Source organism: Musa acuminata, chromosome BXJ2-2, assembly GCF_036884655.1.
Source record: "Musa acuminata AAA Group cultivar baxijiao chromosome BXJ2-2, Cavendish_Baxijiao_AAA, whole genome shotgun sequence".
Lineage (NCBI taxonomy): Eukaryota > Viridiplantae > Streptophyta > Magnoliopsida > Zingiberales > Musaceae > Musa > Musa acuminata.
Genome location: NC_088339.1, coordinates 27,324,243 through 27,336,310, shown reverse-complemented (window position 1 = coordinate 27,336,310; position 12,068 = coordinate 27,324,243). Strand labels below are relative to the sequence as shown.

Here is a 12,068-nt window from a genome sequence, read left to right as displayed (position 1 = left end):
GGGCATCTTTGTCTACCAAATCTAACACCAGAGTGTGGTGGGGAGCTACTTGCACTTGGAGCTGTCTCTTCTTCAGAAAAGTTTGCTGTCTACTGTGCATTTCCTTGTCATGAGCTCTTGCCATGCTGAGGAATGTTACTCTTGTGGAATCTGCAATATACCATTGAAGCAATCATCGTCTCTCTCTCTCTCTCTCAGAGTTCAATGATCAATCATGATCATTCAAACATTTCTCTGGAAACATGTTGCAGTTGCATTCATCTTTTTATTCTGGAATGGGAACTAACTTTTGTCTAGAGCGAATTATAAATGGCTAAACTTAAATCCAAGAGTTGTTTGCAGGCAACTCTGGATTTTGAGCACCTTTTCTTGCTAGAAAGAGGAAACTGCATGCAGTTTGAGACCACAAAAGTACATATGTTTGCTGCAAATTGACCTCAAGAAAGAATTGGTGTTTGAATCAAAATCTAAGCTTTACACATAGATCATGCTAATTGCTACACATTTACATTCGCTGCAGTCATATCATCAGAACAATGCCTTCTCTCTTACGCGAAGAGCTCCAAGAACGCTCGTTGGAACATGGTGCTCACAAATGTAGCAAGGAGCATCAGGTGGCAGGCGGCCTGAAGCCAGTTCTGGTAAGTGTTTCCCCAGTAATGGTAGCAGATATTTGAAGGTCTCGGAGTTGGAATTTGATGGGCACTTCTGCGACAACCATACTCGTATTAAAGAGGGAAGAGAAACCACTGCCCTCTCTGGTGAGAAATGACGCATGGAGAAGAATGCTACAGCCAACTCTACCAGGAACAGCAAGGATAAGGAGAGGAAGCCATGGATGTACAGCCAACTACGAAGAGGGGGCTTCACATGGCCTTCGAGGACGTATTGCTGTAGCTTCTGCAGGAGGGAGTTCAAGTCAGCTCAGGCTCTCGGGGGTCACATGAACGTCCACAGAGGGGACAAAGCCAGACCGAGGCAATCCCCACCCTCAAATCCTAAGCTTGGAAGTAAAGTTGTTCCTTGTAGCAACGATGCATTTTCCTCCATGATTTCTCCTTCGATACATCTCTCTTGCTCACCACCTCTGGCCTCAAGTGTTGATGACTTGAAGACCATGGAAGAAGACAGGGGAAATGAGGTCCTAAAGACGAGCAAAGGCAGGAGGTAGCAGTCTCTGTGGATCAAAAACTTGATCTTGACTTGGAACTTCGACATGGATACATATAGAAGTACTCGTTCGTCCTCTTTTCTCTTCTCCTCTCCGTTCTGCTTTCTTCCATCTCCTGAACACTATATGTCGCAGAAGAATGATCACCGGAATGGAATGCATGCCATCTACAGACTAGCTGTATCTGTTGATTCCGGTAACAAGTTCTTCTTCGACAATGATTTTTAGTCATACTGTTCTTTACTAAACCGATCTGATTGATCTATCTGTTTTCTTCTTTCTTTTTTTCCTGAGTACTTTTACAGTCATCGCAAAGAAGCTGTTGCTGGAGATCTATTTGGTTACAATAGCAGAAATTAACCCATCCTGCTCACTATTAGCTCACAGTCAACGAAATATAGCTTAGTCTTTTTGTATGTTCTTCATCAGCTGTTTTTGTATTGCTTATCATTATATGATGTTCTCACATTTTTTAATGCAAGATCCACGAGTTAAAAATCGCCATTTAAGTCACGATTTAAAATAGTGTTGATAAATACCCATCAAACAAGAAAAACGAATAGGAACATGATTAATTAATTGTCTAGTAAATCATGACTTAAATGTTATCGATGAATACCCATCATCTATTTTTATGTACTATCCTGCAACGAATTACATGTTACCCTATATATTTGGACTCTATTAGTATCGTGATTCTTGTACTTAACAAATTTATATTAAAATTTTTATAATTTTAAAAATAAAATAAATAACCTAATTTATCTGATTAATGAAAAATACACGATCGATGTGAAAGTAATGAAAAAAATAATAATTTTAATATATTTTTTATTTTTAATAATTTTATTGGTAAAATATTAATTTTAACATCTTACGTGTTGAAAATAAAAAAATATGTTAAAATTATCTTTTTTATCATTATTTTCACATCGATCCAAGTGGTGTTTTATGTTATATTTTTCAACAATGTATTTGATGACGTTAGAATAAATAAGATTATTTATTTTATTTTAAAAAATATAATAATTTTAATATAAAAATTTTAAATATAAAAATCGTGATATAAGAAAATCTAAATATAGGGGATAATATCTAATTAGTTCAGTCAGTTAATCCCCACTTAAGTCGCGACTTCAATAGTGTGATTAAGTACATAACAAATGCGGGAAAAGGGGGGGAAGCAAAAAGCTTATGACATGGAGGCACGAAGGTTTGGTGAGAGGACAAAAAGCCGAACGCCTTTGCTGCCACCTTCGCTCGCTTCCAAGACGGAGCGCAGTTAGACGCAGTTCGACTTTCGCCAAACCCCTCCTTTTCCCCACACGGAAACCCTTCCGCGACCCCTCCGATTCTGCTCTCCAAATGCTTCCAGCCCTCCCATGGCACTCGCCGTTTTGCCCTCCCCCGCCTCCTTCCCCTCCTTACAGTCTCCTTCCCTTCTCTTCCTTCCCCAAGTTTCGAGTTTTCCATTCCTCGTGGAGCGCCAATCCGGTCGTAGCTCGCGGAAGCCTCGCGTCTTGTTGCTCTGGGAAGAAATCCAGGTCAGTCTTGACTTTCCTCTTTTTTCTTGATGAAAGGTGAGTTCTTGATTGCTCTGCTTGTTGTGGCGATTGGTTTCCGGGCTGTTGTAGCCGGAGAGGAAGGGCGTCGAAGAGCAACGAGGAACTGTGTCATGAGCTTCGGGAGTTCAACTTGGCCATAGGGCTTCCTGAAAATCGCGTGCCATCAATGAAGGAGCTCTGTGAGAAAGGGAGGTTCGTCGTCTCATTCCGTTGTTTTGTTCCTCTAGCTCTTTGATCGATTGGTTCCTCCCGATTTTTTCTTGATCATTTGGTTTTACTTAGAAGATCGTGTTAAAGAACCGACCTTTTGTGCCGCTGTTCAAAGTGGGCTTTACCCAAGCAGATTTAGAGATCCGTCGGTGACGTTAACATATGATGCACCAAAGGGAAGGTTTATTAAGTAAAAATTAACTTTTGATTTCTTTGCAGTCATCAACACATGTTAAAAGACTGAGTTTTGGCATGTGGGTTTCACCCAAGAGAATTTAGAGATCTCTTAGTGACATAACAGATGATGTTCCAAAGCGATCGATTATAAAATTACAAATAACTTGGTTTTCGTTGCTTGGTCATTTGCAATGTAGATGCAAATAGGTTATCAAATCTGGTTGGCAGTTCTTTGGAGGATAAGATTGGTGAAAGAGTGTCAAATACAATCTCCAACTGAATTTTTTTTTGCAGGTTTTGTTGATTTAGTGTGAACTTAGCTGAAACTTTAAGACACAGTGCTCAATTTGTCTTCTATGACATAAATTTACCTTCTGTAATCGACATATATTCTTACTAGATATGTGGTTGCCATATCATGTCAAGTTCTTTACTTTTCTTTTAACCTTGATTTTTTTTTTCTTGGATGTTTGCTGGAGTAAGGTAGCGCACTAGTTTATCAAGATAGAAAAACATTTCAACATATATCTGGTAGTTGTAGGTTTGAAAAACTTTGCTATTTTAAAGTACTTATGATCCAAAACCACTGTAATAATTTTATTATTTAGTTATTTCCTTTGTTAATTTGGTGACATAGTAACTTCTCATGTTTAATAATTAACAAGCTTGTAGAAGATGCTTCCATCTAGATAAATATCATACTTGCAATTGCCACAGGAAGGACCTTGCAAATATTGTGAGGCGGAGAGGATATAAGGCAATCACAGAGCTTCTTTTAAATTCAAATGGAGAGAGCCATTCAGGAAAGGTTTTGGAAGGAAAGCAAGCTTCGATAAATGGAAACTTATATGAAACTGCAGGTTTGCAATTTTTCCCAATATGTTTATCGCCTTATCACTTACTAGTCCTTCTGATGTTATTTACTATAGTAATCTTAGGAGGTCAAGAGAGAAACGTAATTGTGTCTCCTAGCTGCACCTTTTCATCAAGAAATTATTCTTTGGAAGACATGGTTAAATCAAATGGAGCAGTATCAACGAAGAATCATGACCAAGTATGTGAGGATTCATCAGAGTCTTTGCATCTAAAGGCAGCCAAGTTTGAGCACACTGAAGAATTGGATATAATAAAAGGTACTAGTAGATAGTCAATCTATATGTTCTGTTAATTATGCACATTTTTACCGTTCATTGTTTCAAGTTCTAGTTTGATGTGAGACGTTTTGTAAATAATTTGTTAACAATAGAAGTTGTAGAGATGGTTCTTTTTATAGTTGATCATAGAGGGAGCTGGTAGAGCTGAAACTATTGATATGAAGTTATGAGCCTACATTCACCTTATGGTTTTCATAACCAAGGAGCGATATCCGCTGTACTTATTTTGTTTTTCTTTTCCTATTTGAGATGAGGCAAACATATCGATGAAGCACTTACTGATTGTATGATGTTTCTATGAATTTTTTCAAAATTTTCCTTCTCCTTATACGACAAAATATATGAAGATTGTTTCTTTTTTGCAAAGGATAGGTTGCTTTAATGCATTGAGAATGGTGGGTTAAATTTGTGATTAGTTCAGGGCACAAATAAGAAGAAAAACAATAAATTTATCAAGGAATGTGTCATCTGGTATATTCTTGAAATTGCATGCCTGATGCTGTTCTGTTTGATCATCTTCAGATGCCAAAGTATATGATTTTATTCCTTTATCCAAGTGTTGAGCAGGTTTGACATACAGACGGTTTCTTTGGTTTGCTACGTAGCAGATCCAAAGGGAAGAGCATTCACTTTCACTCATAAATTCTCACTATCCAATAAGTGTTGATTGAAAAACCCTGTGATTGAGAAGTTGGATATAGGTGAGATAATGTCTAATGTGCCAGGACACCTATTTGTCGTGCAGAAGCTTGTTCTTGGTCAATATCCACATAAATAGTATATTATATAATTATATAATATACAGAGTTGCTATTATCAATAAAGTGGATCTGAAAGTTGAAAAACTAATAGGTTGGCACTAATTTTGACTCTAGTATAATTCAATCCTAATGTCAACATAATTTCTTATTTGCTTAATGATATGTCAGGTGAAGACACTGAGTTATATCAGGATTGGGCTCCCAAGGTTGTTTTCTAATTAAATGATTTAACTGAACTATTTTATACTGTAGCTAATTGTTCTTTCAGTTGTATTATTCTTTCTATTTTATCCTTTAGGCTCACGAACAACACAATCAGAATGAGATCAATCACTTAAAAAGCTTGCTGGTAAAATCTTTTGTCCCATCATTTGTTTTATATTATTAATTGTGAAGTTATCATGTCATTGTGATCATCGTTGCTGGAACTATATGTTAGGATCAAAAGGAGGTGGAGCTTTCTCAATTGAAGCAACAAATTGAGAATGAGAAGGTAGTGAAGATCTCTTATTTGCTAATAGCAATTATAAACTGATTAACATTTAAAAGAATCAAGGCAGCATCTTTTCTTGAATTACTCTGTTTTGTGTTTCTTTTTTAGATATAGTACCTCACATTATTCATGTTTCATGAAATTCACTTCTTCGGGGATGGACCTTGCGTATTTGTTGAGGTGGTTCAAGCTTCTAAGATGTTAAAATTTAGCTTTAGTAACCTTGAGAAAAAACTACTTAAAGAAGATGCAAGTGCTTCTTTTAAGCAATTTAATGTTATTGAATTTCTGTAGCAAGTATGAGCACATGATCATCTGACTTGTTATTACACACAGTGCAAAAATCATGATACTTTTAACACTTTGTTAATGGTACAGCAATAATTATTCTATGCCGAATAGTGATTTATTGTCTGCAGTTTCAAGATGCTATTTACAAAGGTCAATTCCAGTTCGAAATTGGTGTTCTATTTGGAAGGAACTTTCCGTTTCTTTTAAAGATTGAATTATCTGCTGAAAGAAAGAAAACCAATCTTTGTTGCCTCAGCTTGCTCTAAGTAATCTGCGTGCTAAGGGCATGGCTGAGCTTGGTGATATCCAGAGAACGATTGCAGAGAAAGATGCTGAACTCCATGCGGCCGAGGAGAACTTAGATGGACTAAAAGAGGTACAGATTCTCTTCTTGTTTTTCCCCTAATGTGTCTTTGTTGTGTTTCCATGTCTGTCTCACAGGCGTCTTTAATACATAAATCAAACAGCCAATGTACTGTCTGAATAAATACTTTGCCTTTTGAATGCATAACAATCCTGAATACATCAAACAAGGATGCGCTTTAATAAATTTGGTGTGCAATTGTTCATTAATGAAAGCCACAAAATGACTCGTCAAAGAAGATGGGACTCTACTTCCAAGTATTTCACTGCTTGAAGTTACCACAGAATCCATCCAAGCTCCAAGTTTTGAATTGGCAGCATCCTGTGTGTGCTATTCGATTTATCTCTTTAACATATATGTTAATGAATATGTTATTTTTCTTACATAATAAATTGAGACAGGGTATTGTTAACATAGGTTCATATTGACTACTGGGCAAATGGTCAAACTGTAGAAGTTACTGGTAGTTTCAATGGTTGGCAGCACAGAGTCAGATTGGATCTGCATCCTTCGTCTGGACAAACAAATCCACCTGGTTTAAGGTCTATATTCAGAGTATATTGTACCTTCTTTCTAAGATGTTGTCTTTTTAGATATTTTATCTGTGATGAGAGCCAATTGCATGTGATTGCTTATTTTGTGGTCAATCAAATCAAATTCTTTTCATATGGTACTGTTAGGTGACCTCTTGGTGTTTTTGCTGGCATGTATTCTTCTATTTACATGTGAAAATTCTGAATGTTCTAAAAACAGGGTGCCCAGACACCCAGGTAAATCTCAATCAGTAGCTTCCCTGGTGTTTTGTCGACAACCTGTGTGGGCAGTCTGAGTGGAAGTGGTCTGGCAGGCACCTAGGAACCCCATTTAGTTGGCCATTTGATGTACTAGTTTTGATGTCTTGGCTCTTGGGTAACCAATAATTCAACATCAAATCTCACGCAGGTATATATATATATATATATATATATATATATATATCTTAAAGTTCACTCTCCACAGTTTACAGGCGTATCCAGAAGTGGACAACAGTGTTTTCAGTTTTAGCTGTTTCATTTGAGCGCAACTATATCTTTATAAGCAGACCAGAATTTTTAATCTTTTCCAACAAACACAGTTTCCGCTGATAAAAATATTTTATCATATCATTTATGATTGTGTGTGAGGTACTAACCTTAAAAGTGAATGTTTTTTAGGCAACAGTTAAGTTGTTACAAATTAATTATATCTCAATGAAATCATCATCATTGCCATTTTCAAATTCTTCTTTCCAACTTTTTTACCCTTGTTAGGTGCTCATTATTTACTACTGGATTCTTAAAATACTGCTAGTCATATTTATATAATGATATACTCTGCAGGAAACCATTGCTCTGGACAACAGTGTTGTGGCTTTATCCTGGAGTTTACGAGGTAGGAGAAGGGAAGTGATACCCTATGCATAGATGATAGAACAATTATAGAGTTGTTCTGACACTAAATCTTAATATCTTATTTGATTAAAGTTCGAAGTCGTATCAATTGGCCTCTTCATCAAATTCCATAATTCTGTCTCCTAAGTAATGTTTCTGTGTTGACTTGATAAATACTAGTGAATATTTTAGTATACCTAAGTTAAGCGACTAGGATTTTTCTTCATCATTTCACTGTGTGGTTCATTGTTTGTTTTTAATTCTGCACCTTTGTCAGGTTTTTCTTCTCCCTCCACAGTAAACAAGTTGGTGTCTAATGTAGGTATTCTGTGAGTCTTGCTATCATTACACCTGTTCAATTTCAGGGAAGCTAGCTGAGATTTGTGTTAACCTTCATACTGTATTTGTTTTGGGTCTGCGCTTGATTGGTTTTGAACGACAACATCGTTTTCTAGTATTGGTTTCGAAATGGATCGCTTGAAACCGATACCCTTTTTTTTCCCAAGAAACCAATACCTTATCAGATAGGTCAGGATATCATAAGGTATACTGGCACCACAGCATTCTGATATATTATTGAAACCGATAATTAAATTCTCGATGATAATGTCTAAATTAGTCATAAGTATAATAAATGTCTGGGATGGCTAGAATTTGTGATATCACTGCTTGATAAATGTCAGTTTAAAGACTCATCTAATTCTCTTTCGTTCAAGGTGTAATTGTGTAAATATGTATGGTCACATTGTTCTTGTTATCCTCAGATAAAGTTCATCGTTGATGACCATTGGCGAATCGACTTCCAGCGGGAGATCATTACTAGTGGTGGCATAACCAATAATTTACTGAGGGTAGACGGATGAATCGACCCAAAATTTCACAACTTTTGCAAGGAGGTATGCTTTTTCCTAAATAACCAAAAATCCTTTTGTCTTCTTCTATCTGATTATCATAATGTAAACCATTAGTGATGATCAAATGTATATTAATTCCTTATTATCTAGATGTGTCCAACTTACTGATTTAGTTTCTTCTTTAAACCACTGGAATAATATAGGCTAAAATTTCCCAAGAAGCTGATCAAGTAAAGAATCCAGAGACCAGTGTTCTCCAGAGGTAGCAGATTGGTGAGGCTTCAGAAAATGCAGTTGAAAGAAGATTTTGGTGGCATGAACCAACAAATCCAGTGTGAGAATATCCCATAATTGAAACTGGATAATTTCTCCTGCTAAGGAGAAATCTTCTCTTCGAAACGCGTAATCACCATCTTATTTGTTTTCTTTGTAGCAGTGTCTTAATATTTGTTTATGGTAGTAAAAGATGCTGGTAACAGATAGAATCGATAAATGCTGCAGCATCATTGAAACATATGTTAGCATTAGCCTATATGCCAAACTAGTTCGAAGTCCATATGTTAGTTTCGATTGTCCTACCAGATTGTTTCATTCAGGCTTGAATGGATCAAACTTCATAGGTGTTGTTGAAATCTGAAATGTGGAGAATATTTTTCTTTCTGAATAAAGATACATACATGCGGATGATGAGGACGGTTTTCGCTTTTGCAGAGATGTCACTCTAAGACTTACCTCATTTTTGGATGTTTGGTAGACAGGTAGTAATTGATTGCAAGTAGTTCCTTTACAAGTGTTTTCATTGTATGTAAGATATTTTTACATGTATATATGGTGTAATGTTTTGACATGTAAGTAATAGCATCATTATATCAATATTTTAGATATAAAAATATATCGAATTAGATTTTAAATAATTAATATTTATAAATAGGTATAATAGTATAGGATGATATTTTAAATCAAGGTATGTAATATGATACCGTATTGGTATTTCGAGGTTGGTTCGGTATGATATCGTATCGAATAAGTTTATTTTTTTATTATTATAATACTGTAGCACAGTTATAGTATAGTATTGTAGCGGTATTAGACGGTCCGCGTATCGATATATCATATATGTATCGTCCGTATCGAACGGTATCATTCGGTACTGCATACTATGCTTTAAACTTTCAACACTTACGTTATTTTGTTCGATGCATCGTCAAATATATTAGATGAGATTTAAAATTTAAAAATTTTATTAAATGATTCTTATTAAATGATTCTAATACACAATGAACACGAAACAAACGGAGGAAGCTAAAAAGTCTCTTCTCGATTGGTATACATCAAAATCTGAACAAAAATAATGATAAAGCACCCCAAAAAAAAGTATCACGATATCACAAAAGAGAAGACGATACATTAACTACTGCATACTTTAAAGTTAGGTCTGAAATTTCGTACCGTACCGGAGTTTCGACGATCTCTCGGTACGGTACGTAATGGTATACCGCTCGGTATACCGAGCGGTATACCGAGCGATATATGTATATATATATATATTATATATATATTTTTTTATATTTTTTTATTGGTCGACGTCGCATCGCCTCGGTGATGTCGCCTTTTCCTTCCCCACACGGGGCGACGTCGCTGGGGCGACGTTTATTTAAATAATATATATATATATATATATATATATATATATATATATATATATAGCGACGTCGCCGAGAAAGGCGACGTCGTGTCGCCTCGGTGACATCGCCGAGGCGATGCGACGTTGCCTCGATTTTATTTAAATTATCAATATATATTAATATATATATATATATATTAATATACATATTATATATATATTAATATACATATTATATATATATATATTAATATACATATTATATATATATATATATATTATTTTATTTTATTATTATTATTCGTTCCATCCGATAACGGGTGGTTCGCGTACCGATACGAGCGGACGGTACGGGTCGGTATGGCAATCCTTTTAAACAACAGTGTGGTATGGTAATGTTGCTTTGGTGCGACATAACTCGCTTACTTGTTGACCTGCGTTTCGAGGTCGGAGCGATGGCGAATCAGGGGGCGAAGAAGAGAAAGGAGGAGAACAGGAGGCACATGGCTAACCTCCTCCGCCTCATCATCGCCTCCAATGTACGTTCACCCACCCGCTCCCTTCCTCTCTCTCCCCTAATATCTTCTTCCCCCTTTCCTTCCTTTCTCGTATCTGTTTCTATTCCTTGATTCGTCCTTTTACCGGTTGTTTTGATCTTAGATTTGGTTGGCAATAACCGGACGATTTCGAATGCCTCTGCTGTAGCTGTGCATCTTCGGTATAATTTTCTTGCGCGAGCGTTGTTTCTTATACCTAGCATAGGACTAATTTTCCAGTTGTGGTGGCTTGCTCGTCAGACGGGCCAAAGTTAGGAATCACCCGACGAAGATCATTTTTGCAGGAAAGCGATCGCCCACGATCAGCGAGCGTCTCAACCCGGGAATCGCCATCCAGCATGCGAGGACGCGTTATAGTGTTTAATTCAGGTTTAAGAATTGTGTTACTGCCTCTATGATTAAGGAGAATAATACTTCTTAGCAGAAGATACACAGATGTTATAGTGTTTAGTTCAGGTTTAAGAATGGTTGATTTGGTGATTGTTGGTTTAACATACCAATTATCTTGCAAACCAAATAAGAAGAAAGATTAAAGTCAGATAAACAATTAGGATAAATTAACCTAATTATTTTATGCCCAACAAAATTGATTTATAACTAGAGCATATGTCAATATTGGTACATGTACTCTCATTAGTGTTAATTACACGAAAGAGAAACGAAAAAGGATAAATTATAAAAAAACAACCCAAGTTTCACTCTTTTTTTATTACATGAAAGAGAAAAAAAGATAAATTCTAGAAAAATCAAGTTTTTGTCTTTTTTTTAGAGAGAGCGTTTGTTTTTTGCTTTATTTTCTAAAATATGATATTATGCCTAGCCTATACTCGGTCGATCGATGCCTCTACCCCATCGATTCATCGCCTCTGACTCTCGTCTTTCATTCATCATTTTCGTCTTTGTCTCATTGCTTCCTCTATGCATTCTCCCTCTCTGCATGTCCACCTCTCTGTTGATCTTGACACCACCAGCTCTCCATCAAGCTAGTAGTCACACCTCCATCATCGTAGTAAGAGCAACCTCCACCATCGCAATTCCATCTTCACTTCTTTTCTATTAGTCGACCTCATTCTCTCCATCGCCACGATCACTATTGCCCTTGCCTTACCTCCTCTCTCCATTCACAAGCTTCATGTCGTCCTCCTCCTACTCCTAACTACGTCAACTAACCTACCATTTCACTCGTCATCATATCAAACTGCAATGCTTATGGATGATGATTGGACTAATCATGTGACGATGATGAAGACACAATTATTAGCTCGATAATGAATCGATGGTGTAAAGATGATATGGTAGTAGGAGTAACGGGCAAAGGCGTTGGATGATAGTTGGATGAGAGCGTGAAAACTAAGTTGAGGGATAATTTAATTTTTTAAAAAATAAACTTTTTGATCAACGGAAAAAAAAAATACTATTGAGATTATGAAAATATATT

At 36.3% G+C, this 12,068-nt stretch overlaps 1 protein-coding gene across 5 annotated transcripts; it reads left to right on the top strand.

The window, feature by feature from the left end:
- Positions 1-2,364: 2,364 nt before the first annotated feature.
- LOC135605717 (protein PTST homolog 3, chloroplastic-like) lies at positions 2,365-9,136 on the top strand. 5 transcript variants are annotated; one of them, XM_065096131.1, is made up of 12 exons: positions 2,365-2,715; positions 2,806-2,928; positions 3,841-3,983; positions 4,062-4,256; positions 5,207-5,244; positions 5,337-5,387; positions 5,478-5,531; positions 6,079-6,198; positions 6,604-6,728; positions 7,545-7,596; positions 8,360-8,491; positions 8,653-9,136. In XM_065096131.1, exons 1-11 carry the CDS (start codon positions 2,366-2,368, stop codon positions 8,456-8,458), a joined length of 1,350 nt encoding a protein of 449 aa, XP_064952203.1. In that variant the 5' UTR covers position 2,365; the 3' UTR covers positions 8,459-8,491; positions 8,653-9,136. The 5 variants fall into 5 exon arrangements, 4 of the variants coding, with proteins under 4 accessions (XP_064952203.1, XP_064952202.1, XP_064952205.1 ...); XM_065096130.1 differs by having other exon boundaries at positions 4,053-4,256; XR_010484526.1 differs by lacking the exon at positions 6,604-6,728 and having other exon boundaries at positions 4,053-4,256.
- Positions 9,137-12,068: the final 2,932 nt, after the last annotated feature.

Bases quoted from the DNA above. Each gene is read 5' to 3' on its own strand.
- LOC135605717 (XM_065096130.1), top strand. From the start codon at position 2,366: ATGACATGGAGGCACGAAGGTTTGGTGAGAGGACAAAAAGCCGAACGC. The intron at 2,716-2,805 runs GTCAGTCTTGAC...GGGCTGTTGTAG, and splicing joins TGCTCTGGGAAGAAATCCAG to CCGGAGAGGAAGGGCGTCGA. The intron at 5,388-5,477 runs GTAAAATCTTTT...ACTATATGTTAG, and splicing joins ATCACTTAAAAAGCTTGCTG to GATCAAAAGGAGGTGGAGCT.